This window comes from Rhea pennata, chromosome 1, assembly GCF_028389875.1.
Source record: "Rhea pennata isolate bPtePen1 chromosome 1, bPtePen1.pri, whole genome shotgun sequence".
NCBI classification, from domain to species: Eukaryota; Metazoa; Chordata; class Aves; order Rheiformes; family Rheidae; genus Rhea; species Rhea pennata.
Genome location: NC_084663.1, coordinates 63779895 through 63794662, shown reverse-complemented (window position 1 = coordinate 63794662; position 14768 = coordinate 63779895). Strand labels below are relative to the sequence as shown.

The following is a 14768-nucleotide window of genomic DNA, read 5'->3' as shown; positions in this document are numbered from 1 at the left end:
CAGAGCAGAATTGAGAAAGTGCAGGCTATAAGAGATTCTATTTAAAAGCTGTTTTTATAAAGTAAGTACCATAAAAAGAGGTGTGGTGAAGTTGTGTTTGCATGTCAGTGGAAGGACTGTCAACTACCAGAAGCTGAAATACCGAAGCAAGAAAATCCTGTGCTTGCACATGCTGGAGAGCTGTTGGAAAAGCTGTTAACTACATGGATATATTGTTTGTCCACTTATCACAATACAGAAGTTATGCTTACATGGCTTGATAAGCTCCTGAAAGCAGGTTGCAATGAAGATGCAGGAATTTGCTTTGGTAGGGTTGCCAAAGTGCCATTTCATAGCACCCCGACTCCTCAGTGCTGTAAAGGGGAAATTTGACCTTGACCAGGCAATAATATTAGACACTACTGAGGAAATACAGACACTGGCCACATGAATTACCAGGCTTGCCATGATAATAAAACCAAACAAATCAAGTATTTGGATATATTCAAAGGAACACATCAATACCAGAAAATGTGAGTAGTGCTTCCTGGGAACTGATGACAAGGTCATGTCTGGACTTTAAAAAAACAAAGTAAACATGTTTTGGTCAAAAAACAATGTATAAAATGCCCTATGTACATTTCTTCTGGTATATGTTTAAACGAATTCCTTAAATACTCAATGTGCTTGAGAGCCTCAGTTTTGCCACAGGTTTCTGACGTTTGGAAACAGTGTTACAGATGCCTCTAAGGTTCCGGAAGTGACTATAAAATTGCAAAATTATTGAATGACATGCCCAGTATGGAACTTCTGCCAGTGCACAGATTTTCAATAATTTTTATGGAGAGAAGAAACAAGAAGATACAAAAGGTTTTGCTTGGAGTGTGTATAATTTGAGTACGACCCACTTCTGTAATGGAATTAAAGTCTCAAATAAAATGCAGTAAAACAAATGAGTCTTAGGAAAGCTTAAGAGTAAAATTCTAAATAGAGAAATTCTCTGAGAGAGAAACTACCTACTACCTACCTTGCAGGATAAAAGCATACAGGCAATACTGAAATGAAATTACCACAGATAGTGCAACTCTGCATACAGGAGACTGTGTACCAACATGCAAAATGAGGTCAGAAATGCTAAACATAACTTGCAGTATCCATCTGGTACTGTGCAAGAGGAGGGACTAAGAAGAGTCATACAGTGGTCAGGCAAATGCTGTCATTCAAGATAAGGAATCCAGGTATGAATTCTGGAATAAATACACAAAATTATGCAAAAGAACTTCAGAATCAGAAACACAGAAGAGATTTGTGGCTGCTGTTGATACAGATACATTTGGACTAAACAGGAAAGATTAATTATTAACAATTTTTTTATACATTTTACAAGACACATTGAGTAACAGTGCAATAACTCTAGCACTCTAAATCACAGTTTCCTTGTCTTGGATTCCAGATGAGCTAATATCAGATAATGGCCTGCATTTCACAAATGACTTATTTCAACAATTTGCTTGAGAAATTAGATCAAGCACACTACAGCAAGTCCTTATTAGGCACTGCCACATGCACTGGCAAGGAGACTACTCAGTAAATACAATAAAGAAGCAGAGGACCACGGAAACCAGGGCTGGCATTGCTAGATTATCACAGCACACATCTCAGTGCTCCCCTGAGATTTCCTCTTCAAAGAATTATGGCTGTAAGCAATAAAACTCATAGATACCACGAGCCAGAAATGTTTCATCCTGAGGCAGTTACAGAAGACCTGTTTGACCAGAAATTAAAACAGAAGACATGCCACAAACATGTCCAGAACAAGCACACTGCAAATGGAAAGGAAAGTTAGATTTCAGACTGGCCATAGATACTAATCTCACAAAGTATCCTGTCAGCTGCAAGGAGGTCAGATATTTTAAGTCTCCCTAAGTATTATTCTCACTATTGGACCACAAGGTAACTAAATGAAACAAAGAGGCATTTTGGATCTCTGCGTTTTGAGGATGATATCTTGACAGCAATTATGTGTTTACAGAAGCAATAGCTTTGCATTCAATCTATGTCCAGTAAAAAATGGCTCAAATTAAAGGCGTTATTGCCAGTAGAAAGCCTCTCTAGAAGGAATAATTGCTTAATATATAACAGGGGAAGCAAACATTAGTAACATTAGTACTTACTGGCATTTAGATTAGGTGGCTCTAAATACGTATTTTATTAATTAATTGATTAAATTTGTGGATGTCATTTTATGTACATTTACTGTTAAAAAAATATGGGGAAAGGTGTAGCAGTTGCTACTGACTTGTGCCAAACAATGAAGACAATAACCTTTTGTAACCCTGATCCACATGTCTATGCTGGTGCAGAAAATATGTTTGATTTCATTCCAACACATTTTTATTAAAAATATCACACATCTTGGCAGAATTTGGCAGATAAAATAATCTGGTGCCTCTCATCTCAATTAGTTTCAGCTTCTAACTGCTGGATCTCATTACTATTTTGTCTGCTCAGTCAAAGAGCATGATGGCTGCTCTTTGCACAGGTACTTCCTCACTGTGGTCAAGTCAGTTATAAACCTTCTGTTAAACAGTTTCAATTATTGGCTTTTTGTGGCAAGCTGTGTTTTTCTTGCTTTCCAGATCTTGAGTTATTCTTGCAGCTCTTCTCCAAACCTCTCCCAATTTTTCAACATCCTTCTTAGTTATGATCAAGATGTCCAGAAATTAGTTTTGCTTTGCCCAGAGATAATGCCACCTCATACTCTTATTGCATATCCTCATCAAAGCATCTAAGGGATAAATGGGCACTTTTACCTGCCGCATAACACAGATTGCTCCTGTGCAGCTGGATTATCAGCTGTGATCCCAGAGACCTTTCTGCTGTTTCTGCTTTCCAAGAGATGGCCTCCCCTTCTGCAAGTATGACTGACTTTCTCTGTCCCCAGTTGCATGACCTTAAATCTGCCTCTACTGAAGCATGTATTGTTTGAATACACCAAAAGGTTTAGATGGCCCTTTGTAAGTTAGGAGTGACCCATCCCATCTTGCGTGGTTACACTGAATCTTGCTTCACTTGAAACTTTTATCAGACATCTTTCAAATCTTTGGTAAACTATTAAATAACACTAAGCAAGAACTGATCTCTGCAGCTGCACTAGAAACTCCCCAATTAACACTGATAATTTCCAATTAATAACCAAGACTTAGCTAATTTCTAATAAATTCAATCATTTGCTGTATTTATTTAGTATAGACCTAATGTTTTAATCTGAATGTCGTGCTGTAGTAAGTTAAATACCATACTGATATCTGAGCACATTACACTGACACAGCCCCCATACAAACCAAGCTTTTAATTACAAAAGAAGTACCAAACTAGTTTGGCAGACCCATTGCCCATGAAGCACTGAACAGCCACAACGCATCTTTTACAGACATCCATACATAGACCAATGTGTGCTTGCACAAGGTACCAACACACTTCAGATGTGTCTGTAGGCACCAAAAGGACTAATGTCTATCCCACTAGCACCAAAAGTACTGGAACGTAAATATTCGTTACTCAAGCCCTTAACTACTCTTCTGAAACTACACGTGCTTTCCTGCATTTCATGCTTTTATCTATATCAAGGCACAATATAGGTGAACAATGAATGAAATGCACTGAAATGTTGATCTGCTTGTGGGAGAAAAAACAATCAAACAAAAAAACACTAGCAGAGCAAAGAACAAGACAGAAGTAGCACTATTCACTTGGAGGCATTCTCCCAACTTTTTGAAAGTTGGGTGGCATCTGCAGCAAGGATGGCTGGAGTATTGCACAGGAAATACTGGATGACCTTGAAGGCTGGTGTTGTAGAAATGGGAAAAACTCAAAAGCATAAAGTCAGGCATCTAGGGACTAATACACAGCATCTCTGCTATAAGTTGGGAGCTCATCAGTAGGAAATAACAAAGGAGGAAAAAGGCTTGGATGTATTTTCCAACTGAAAGATGACTGTGGGTCCCCAGTGTGATGCTGCATGAGAAAGGCAAATACAGCTACAAAATATTTCAGAAAAGGGCTTTCCAGCACAACTAGGGAAACTTCATGTCATAATACAAGGTACTAATCAGACCTTATCTGGGAACCTTCCTTCTCATCCATATTCGAGAAACACAAATATGAACAAGAACAAGTGGCAGGAAGGGCTGCTGGACCAAACAAAAATAACTGGTCTTACCAAGAAGAAACTACAAGAACATAGTATATTTAGAGTAGGTAAACGAAAGGCAAGAGGATACAATTGCTCTCTATAGATACATTAGAGAAAGAAAAGATACGCTTGAACAAGAACAGCTGACCAGGAGTAAATACAGGTTAAAACTTTGATTACGGTTCTGGCCATCAAAGTCAAGTCTCCCAACATGAAACAGGTTATTGGTGGGAATGAAACATCTGCCTCTCATCTTAAGATGGAACTTGTTAAGCTTAAGGGCAAGGGGATTCTGTGACAGTGTTATTTGTGGCAACAGGGGACTGGACTAAAAAGAAGGTCTTTTCCAGTCCTGTGACTTATGGGCACTGTTTTATCATGGAGGTAACAAGCGGTTACATTATCCTTGATGTACACCAGAAGGAGCTCGGAATGAAACCAAGGCCAGATCATCTCAAACAACTCTGAAAATAGATTTTCAGTGACATGGAAAAGGAGGTACACACAGAAAGAGAGAATATGAAAACAACAAGGCAAAGAGAACACATTTATTCACAAGCCAAAGTCCTTACCTCCCATGAGGAAGAGAAGCCCTGCCACATACTGCATAAGGCCTCGATCCCAACAGCACCCCAGCACCCCGATAATCCAGCCGAAGAGGATGATGGCCACAGCCATGCCCATGAAGCCAGCTGTCATCCTGCGCAGATCTGCAGTGGGGAAGACAGAACAACAGGGTGCTTGTGAACAGTGATAAATTGTCATCATCAGAGGTTCAGAGAATTCTTCATCCAAAACACTACCACTCTGCAAGGTCTTCAGTTTGTGTTGGCACAAGGTGACTTGCATGAAGGGGATTCAAAGGAAGGATTATCCTCCCTAAGACATGAGCCTGAGCTGGAGGGAGAGAGCCATTGACAGCTTCACCATGCAATGGCACTCTGTGCAGATGCACCTGAGTGACTTGTGACATCTTTTTCAGGAACGAGAAGTTGTACAGTGGTGTCAGTGCAATGCTGCATCTAATTGCTTTAGTCTCTTGGTACCAGCACAACCTGCACTTATGTCCTACCTTCATGACTGCACGCATTACTCCACTGCATCTAATGGATACACCTGCTCAAGCTGATGTGCAAAATGGTCTTTGCACTTTGCTCCAGTGCAGGTGTGACTCAGGATTCATCTGCCCATTCTCCAGCAGACTCTCTGCATGATCTTGGACAAGTCACTTATCCCCTCTGGGCCTCAATTGCCCATGTTTAAGTCAGGGTATAGGTCCTTGCTGTCCAACAGTGCTGTCTGTGAAACTAAGTACCTTGAGGCTGGTGAGACTCACAGATACTCCTGTGTCAGAGACAATAAATGTGCTGCAGATATGCACTGGGGCCCAGGACACTTTCTTCCCCTCTTTTGCATCCAGATGGTGACCTTGTCAGACGATTTTTGGTGAGAAAGTATTTGAGTGCTCCAGGGAACACTGAGAGTAGGAGGAGGGCAGGAGGCTGCACTGAAACATTTAGTACCCTGCAAGAGGGAACTGAGTAGTATGTACATGTGATATGGTCACATGGGACCAACCTGTATTTGTTTCATAAACAAAGGAAAAAAGATCCCCAAGATCTAACAGAAGAAACCCTCTAGGCTAAGCCTTGCTATGTCCAGCTTTGGCCTTGCCAAAAAAAGGATGGGGCTACTGGGATTCCTCTTCCTGCCTGTGCTGGTGAAAAAACAAACAAACAAACAACCCCCCCCCAAGCTGTTTCTGATGTGAAATCTGAGCAAGGGAGACCACCTGGCAAAAAAAATAGCAGGGACTTCTGGAGCTAAAGAGTGTCCTGACACTCCCAAATAATGGAACAGATGGTGGCATCTTCACTAACATTTGACTATTCCCTGTCCGCCCTTATGCATGTGTACAAAGTTTAAGCATCGATATATCAAGAGTATATGTGCAGAGATAATTCCTGCCAAGTCAGCTCTTCAAACATTTGTTTCTTGCTTGAAACAAATTCTATTTCCATAGCAATGATTTCATTTTCTTTCAAGAAACAGAATGCTTATGACAGGGGGAAGAAGATTTGAAAACAGTGAATCAGCTACCAGTCTGTATGGCAGCACTTCTCCTTGGCTGGCCTTTGGCTATTTCTCAGGCTGACTCAAGTTTCTGAGTTTTTTTGCGCTTTTCCTAGAGTGGATCAGAAGAGCCGCCAATACCAGCAGTGCAGATTTAGTCAAATTTGTCACAGTGATAATTATCATCATCAGAGGTTCATAAAACTCTTCATCCAAAATTCTAAGACTCTGCAAGGTCTACAGTGTGCATTAGCACAGGATAATTTGATTTGCTGAAAGTACGGTTTACTCACGGTTGTATTCATTATAGCACTTTTTGTGCTAAATGAAGTAGCAGAACATAACTCTTGCCCTGAAATTACAATGATTTCTAGGACAAAGACCCTCTCACCTACAACACAGAGACGGTCAGGCCCTCAGCCCACCAGTGACCAGTGTCCTTTTAAGAAGATGCACATCTCAGAATTCAGCTTTTTATCTTCCGTTTTGTGGCTGTCCCACTAAAAAACAAACAAAAGCTTCCCACAAAGCATCTGAATACATTCAGGGAAGTCTGGTACAGAAAAAATACACATTACCTGCAGAAACTCATACTTCCCACAAACAGCCTAATGCCTGTTCCTAGGGAATTTCTCAGAGTGCTTTCTAAAGCAAGCAGTAAATGTGAGAAGGCATCTTCGATGGTAGAGTATCTTGCTACTTTTTAGTCCATGAAGACCTAGGCTTAATTTAAAAGATAGATAAAGGTATAAAACGCTTAGTGTTTTGTGTATCGTTGTCAATGCTAGCAAAACATATCCCTCAGAACTGCTGTCTGTGTCAGCTCCACAAAACTTCTATTTTAACTTGCGACTACTGACTCTGAGTAACAGCACTTTGCTCTTCCTAATGGAAACATAGCCTAATAACCTGCTTTTAGTGAGCTGAATTTAAATATCTTTATTCATCTACAGGATGGCAGTAACTCCCTCAGGATCTGTCGTAGGAATTGATCCTCAGACCTATCCCAATAACTAGCTGATGGAGCCCGTCCCAGTCACAGGACCCAGAAAGGATCGCAAGCACTGCCACATCTTAACTATCAAACTAGGGAACAGTTTCTGCCCCTCTAAAATCAGCGTGAGTTTTGCCATTGAACTGAATAGTTATAATAGCAGGACCAAGATTTCTAGATCCAATATTTGAGGTTTGTTGCACTCGACCTTTCTTCCTGATAGGACCTGAAATTCCCTTTCTAACACTGTAGTAAAATCCATCAGCATCTTAACTCTGGCCTTACGTTATCTCTTGCAAAAAACACATTGAGATCAGCCCTTGCAAATGGCAGTGGTGGGAAAGGGGGTTGTAAAACTGTTTCATGAACAGCCTGTGCTTGTCCAGCTGTGCTTCTCACTCCTGAGAGCCCAGAGGAGGCTGATGTCAGTGCTGGGAACAAGTGTGTTCAAAGTGATTCTTTTGTGGGAAAACACTTAATGTATGTAGTGAATTGCTGCACTAAATTAGCACCTTCAGGCTGTTTAGTGAAGAGGCCACAGAGCAGGAGCCTACTTCCTCTGGACACAAACCCACCTTACTATTTCTTTTTATGATTTCTGTTCTGTTGACATGGTACTTAAGAAGAAAAGGACAGTTGAAAAGCAAAGATTTGCATTGCACATTTAAGGCTACACGTAAGTTATGCTTTCTGCTTATTTAGGAGTGAGGGATGCCATATAAATAAACAATAGCTCATTTGTTCAAACTGATGAGTTTTTGTTTGACCAGCACTGATAGACTTTTCCTGAGTACATCCTGCAAAGGAAAAAAAAAGGGTCATGTTTTTGTCAGGTAACTCCACTTTATGACATGTGAACAAGCCCTGGCTTTTGTTTCTATTTTTTTCTGAATGCTTTTGTTTATTTTCTAGGTTACAAAATGCAAGGTTCTTCACCATTTTTCTTTCTACGAAATCTCTCTGAATAATTATAGAATCCTCTGGATCGTGATGTGACAATCCCAACCAAATGAAGGAGTGACTATACCAGAAAAATGCATTTTTTGAATCTTACACAACTAAAAGCGAGTTGCAACAACAAACAAATACACTGTATCTTAGCTCACTCATGAGCACTGAACTTATCCAGTTCTACAGCTGATCCTCTTCTGGGCAATTTTCCCAGTTCTTCATACTGTAGTGAAATCCACCAAGAGCAGCGATACTACGAATGTCCCTTCTCCAACACCTAGTAAACCAAACCTTTAGGAATGTGGCCATAGTGCAATTAAGGAAGGTATCACTTTGCTTGTTCTGCAAGAACTCTAAGATGGAATTTGATTTTCAATGCCTTGTCTGTTTGGCTAGCAGTCACCTCCCGCTGCTTGAGGGAGGAATCTGACTCCATGGGGGTGAATACAGTGTTACCTTTTTACTCGTGCAATCTAGAGGAATCATGGTTTAGAAACAATTTCTTCATCCCATTTTCTTTATCGCATAAATAGGCTAAATGTTACCTGTGAATGACATGCCTTCTTCACTTTGGGAGGACTTCCCATGCCTAGCACCACAACAGCTGCTGCTGCTGCATGAAACTGGCAGGGAATTCAGCTTGGGCTCAAAGATAATGTGGATCATCAGGCCAAGGATTCAGGCATCATGCTTATACGAACTATGAACGACAAATCTCTTGATTAATAATGTAAGAGAAGGACAGGGAATGAAATAATGCAGTTTCCACCGCCAAAATTGAAATTGTGTGTTTGAAACCAACAAGCTTCATGAATCGCTGAAGGTAAGACAGATATTGCCGTTTTAGACAAAGTCTTTAAAATAAATATTCTCACAAAACAACATGCATTTTCTAACAGTATTTTAGCCTTCAGCTGGAGAATATTAAATCTAAAGGTTTTTCTGAAGATAATAAAAGGCAGAAGAGCTGATTAAGACATATTCCTTCCCAAGCAGCATGTAATAGAAAGTTCTCACTGTCAGTCTGCAAATGCCCCTGCCCTTCATTTCACCCTGGTATCTGCCCATTTGTATTTGCTATAAGAAATAAAGTGTTTCATACTGTTTGGCACATTGTGGAAGATGTTTCACACCCCAGCAGCTGCAAACATAACATGTTTTGAATCAGCACTGCTTTCTGAAAATTTCAATATGCCTTTTTGACTTCTGATGTTCTGTCCTCTTCTTTGAAATTGGAAGTCATCTTTCAAAAGCAAGGCTTGATCCTCCTATTGATATCTCTCTATTTATCCTTCCATAGAGGAGTTTAATATTTTAAAAATATTGAAGATTTATTTCACAACACATACAGGAAAGAAAGTATGAGCCTCCTGTAAAGATGAGGAAACCAAGACAAGATGAGAATAAAGAACCTGCTCATGGCTACACAAAATATTTATGGAAGATTCTGTAGTTGAATTTATATTACCTGAATTCCTGGCCAGCTTATCCACAAGGCACCCCTCTTGCTTTAGGAACTGCTTGTTTTCAAATGTTTGTTACCAAATCAAACTAGAGTGTTCATTACCAGATTAACAAAAAGTGCAATAATGCTGTGTTATGGCGTTCCAGATAGTCCACCTTACATCTCCCTCCCTTATTTCCCAATACAAAAAGGTCCATAGAGACTAAAGGTTATAAAATGCATATCTAGAACCCCTTAGATGAGATTTTGGGTAGAGCTCCACTCTTTATTGGGATGTCCCAACAAAAGGGGAAACAGGAGAAGAAATCATAACTAGATTTCTGTGCAATTCGATGACCAAAAAATTGTATTGAAATAAGCACAAAAAGACCCAGATAGCATAATCCTTCATAGCTGGTCACTTTGATCTGTATCATCCTGTATTAAATTCAGTCTCATCTCTCTCTAACAGTGTCATTTTAAATAGATTTGTGCTTGAAAAGAGTCTAAATCACTCCTTCCTCATCTTCTTTCCAATCAAATATATATACTGGAAATTATCGACTATAAATGTTTTCTTACATCTTGCTTGCTTCTAGCATGCTCTAAGAGCTGCTCACAAACCAAGAATACAGTTAAACAGCTTCCACTGAGCTTTATTTAAATGATTTGTCTTAGAAGAATCAGCACAGAGGTATCTCACTGATATCATCCCTTCTCTTACCTCATCTCAGAGCACAGGGAGGTCAAGGTGTAAAACTGGATGTTTGAAAAAAGAACTTTCATATCGATCTCCTACTGAATACCAAGCTTACCAGCTCCCAATTACACTGAAAAGTGACTATTAATGCAGATGATTTTGAGTGACACCTTCTAGATCTTATGATTCTCTCTACACAGCTTAAGACCGTATTTTGGACAAGTTTGGCAAAGCAGAGTGCCAAGTTTTAATTTTTTTCCCAATCTAGGAAAAAAGAGAGAAGAAATGAAACGTATTAGTCTACCTGAAACTTAGTTAAAATCTCTTAAGTGCCTTTCACTGACTCTTGCAGAAACTCAGCTTCCAGTTTAAAGACTACCTAATGCAAATGCAACAAATAAAACCCTCTTCAGCAAAACTAACAGTAGATTATATTAATGCAGAAGTACTCTGCATCAGAGGGTGAATCAGAAATACATATGTCACAAACAATGACACTAAAACACAATCCTTTCAAAATGAGAGAAAGAGTAGCATCAGAAGACCCTCACAAATACCTAAAAGTAGTGCCCTGGAGTGTTTGAGTGAACGTTCATTTCATAAAAACTGCAATGAAGTTGGTAAGGTACATGTGTACCTTTACCTAGACCGGAAAATCTAATCATCTTCTCTTGACTAGAGTGGTTGGTTCCATGCAGAAGTGCTAAATACCTGGTTACCAGCATGTATGAACTCCTCTATATGGCAATGCTGATATGAGACATCACAAATACTTTTTCCTGGCTGAACTCCATGCTAGTCAATGTGTTGCATGAGATGGGGTGTAGGATGGACATTCTGCCATGATTTATTCTTGTCAGGAGGGATGATCTGTCTGGATTTCCTCCATCAGAGTTTTTAAGCGTTCCTACAGTAATTTAAAGCAGAAACTATCAAAAAAAGTTGGTGCCAGCTGTACACTACTGGCATTTCAGCCTGTCTTCTTTCATCAGAAATCCCAGCAAATTCAGAGAGATAGGTGAGCTGTCCATCAGAGAGGGTGAATGGACAGCCTTCTCCTCTACAAGGGCTGATACATTCAGGGATTTATGCTGAAGGACAGCAAACTCCACATAATTGTGCAACTTCTTGTCTCCACAGAACCTTCTCATAAAGCACCAGAAAGGGAGGGGGTATCCCAGACCAAGTTACATACTGATGTGTTGGTGTCTGAAAACAATTCAGCAAATTTTTCCCTGTTTGGGAAAATTACAGGGGCATAAGAAATTCTGTAGTGGCTGAAAGCAACATCTGGATGCTGAATATCAAGTCCTGATTTTACTCTTTTGTTTTGCAGAGCAGGGAGGAGATAAAAGAGAACGCCTAAATAATAAGCATGGTATTTGAGGAGGCAGTAGAGAAAGAAGGAAACAAAACTCCTGTAAGTGAAGGGGAAAAAAGATAAGGAAAACAGGATCTCATCTGAGGCTGAAAATATGGATTTGTGTTCTATAGACTTTATGATACGCATATTAGACAGGTTGATGCACAAAGGAGGCATTTGTGCCGCAGAAGTTTAACATGTTACATGCAGTTGTGATCTGATGTCGAGTTTTACTGTAGAAGCCAGAAGTTTTATGTTAGGTCTTGGGGGAAAGAGGGCTTTAAATATCATTAAGTAGAACAGTTCCACCTTTTGCTCCAGTCCTACTTCGCCTTCTGCTAAAAAAGAAAATTTTGCCAAGGAGGAGAAATGATTTGTTATTTTCTACTGTGTTCTTACTCAGCTCTGAGTGACAACAGATAGGGAAGGAAACAAAAGTTTTGCCCTTAAACCCCTGATGTAGTGGGTCAGCATAGCTGAATATCAACACGTTGTTCTGTTCTGTTCTGTTCCACTCTACTGCATCCCATCCCGTCCAATTCCATCCTCTGATTTTGGAGAGGAGATTTTTCTTTCTTTCTTTCTTTTTCCTCAGAAAGCATGAGAACACGTGAACATGAAAACATGTGAAGTTGATCGTTACTTAACTAGTGATGTTAAGAGATGATCTTTTTTTCTTTCTTTCTCCAGATTTACTATCTGGGCTTTTTATCACTGCAAAATATGACCATCTAGGAATATTTCCAAGCTACTTTCCTAGAGGAGTACATTTTTTATTTTGCCCAGTCAACCCTTCTGTCCCTCCTCTCCCTTCATCATTCCCTAGAAATAGGGAAGAAGGTCTGAGACACCTAGATTTTTGGCCATCCTTCTTCACATTCATAGCTTCAATCCTTCCTGCTCTTCTAGATGAGGTTACATGAAGCAAATGTGTCTCAATCCTAGACATGCCAAGCAGTTTTTCACTATATGGCTTTCAAGGATTATATAGGTGTTGAAGAATTTGAGGCACATGTAATAAAATGGCTTCTACTCCATTTCAAGCTGAAACACAGGACCTTACCGGATAAGAGCTATGCTTTCTTTGTTTTTCTCCCTTCCTGCTCCCTTGAAGAGCTCTGGAGATTGACCATCTTTATACTGGTTACCTCTTATTTTAAACTACCTCCCCTTTGAAATATCATATCATAAGTAGGATCTTGCTGGGGAGGAATCACAATACAGTCCTGCAGATCCACATTAAACTGGCCAGAGGCATCATTTCTGAAGGATGCGAGGCACCAACTCCCGCTCCCAGCTCTTCCAGTCCTGGCCGCAGCATGAGGGGCCAGATGGAAAGCCTGGCTTTTTAAATGGAAATTTTGCTGCATTCCCTGATGGTCTGAAAGAAAGCTGGAACAGGCTCTGGGTTTCAGAGCAAAGATAACATCCTTTTTCTGTAAAGTGATTTCCGTGCTGATGGGAAGTGCCATACTGACAGCATTAAAGACCAGACTTCTCCTTTTAACTGCTCATGAGGCAGAGGAGGAAATGCAGTGCAGGGTATCAGGGCAAGCTTCACCACAGCCCTGTTGGAGGGTCACAGGCACCTGGGGACGCTTTGGGGGCAGTGGTCTCGCCAGCACCCTCCCTCCTTCCAAAGCGCTGGGCATCCAGCATGAAGACTGGAGCAGGCTCCACTTGCCCTGAAATCTGTGGGAGGGTTGGATGCTCCAAAGCTTTCCCCCAAAAATTAGACTCTTTCCCATTCCATGGGTACAATGGAAGCAAATTGGTCATTTTTTCTCTGAGGTATTTGGATAATAATGGTGTACAGAGGACATAAACTGGACATATTGTCCAGTTTACAAATGTCCATTTCCACAGAGAGCAAGCTCTGCCCTGTCACGCTCTGGTTTTTTATACGCCAGTCGCTACTGCAGCATCTGTGTGTCAGCAGTAACTCCCTTGGCTGATGCAGCAGTACTGAAAATGGGGAGGGCAAGAGGAAAAGATGTGCTACCACATCACGGTGCTGCCTATCAGTGGGATGGGATTTAGGGTTTGGAAGGATGACCTTCACTAAACACATGGAAGTTTCTTCAAGTTTAATCTTCTGCTCTCCCTCCAATTAGAATCGATTGAATCACTTCCTGCAAAGGTGGCCCGGGCTCATCTGGGCTGGAAGGAAGCAGAAGAGAAAATGGAAGCACTGTTCCTCCCTCCCCCTTTATCTTTTATTTCATTAAGGAGAGAGGAGAGGACAGAAACAGATGGAGAATGGAAGGGAGTGATGAAGAAAATTAAAAGAAAGTTTGTATTAAAGATGACAAATGCACTGTGACAAAAGGCAAGAACTGTAACTGTATGTAAAAATCCCAGATCAGGCAGTATAAAGAGCCTTTTGCAAAATGCAGATTTACCCTAAGCTTCTCCTGAAGATAAAATGAAATTGGAGGTATGCAACAATAGAGTGCAGGAAGGACAGGAAGGTTAAGACAGCAAGAGATATGCTTAGTAATACATCTGTTTTAACTCCACTCTTACTTTCCCTGCATCTGAATTCCCTCCTCTGCCCATCCCACCCCATCACCAAAGCCTTGCTCACTTTCAGGATCGACTACAATATTATCCTAAAGGTTTTTCTTCCCTTGTAGCCCCTGCCCCAACCAGCAGTGCAGCACAAGCCTGAGAATAATCCCATCATAAAGCATTCAGAGCAGCATGTTTGATAAATGGCTGGGATGAGAAAAGCTGGAGGTGGAGGGAGGATATCTCTGCTTTATCAGCACCCTGGCGCTCTGCTCAAACACACTCATTCTGCAGACCCCAGCATTAAACATTTTAATTTAGGAACTCTGAAAGGTGTATTCTTATTTTTTAAAAATGCCATTTAACACAAGAGAGGCTGGGCTGGGGGTTGGCAGGAGAGAAAGAGGATGGCGGAGAAGGAGGGAGGAAGTATAGAAAGACATTTAGTGCTGTGAGAAAACACTCTCTCTTATAGAGAAATTTTGATTTTGAAGTTTACTCTTCTATTAACATTTAAATTGAAAGGCGTTTCTTTCAAGCTTACATAGGAAACCAGAA

At 40.5% G+C, this 14768-nt stretch overlaps 1 protein-coding gene across 1 annotated transcript in view; it reads right to left on the bottom strand.

Annotated features, from left to right (window-relative positions):
- The window catches only part of TMEM178B (transmembrane protein 178B), a 212663-nt gene that overhangs the window by 12665 nt on the left and 185230 nt on the right, over positions 1 to 14768 (bottom strand). Inside the window, exon 3 of the mRNA XM_062569937.1 lies at positions 4747 to 4884. Within this exon, the coding sequence (XP_062425921.1) occupies positions 4747 to 4884 (138 nt within the window). The remainder of the gene's footprint in view (positions 1 to 4746; positions 4885 to 14768) is intronic.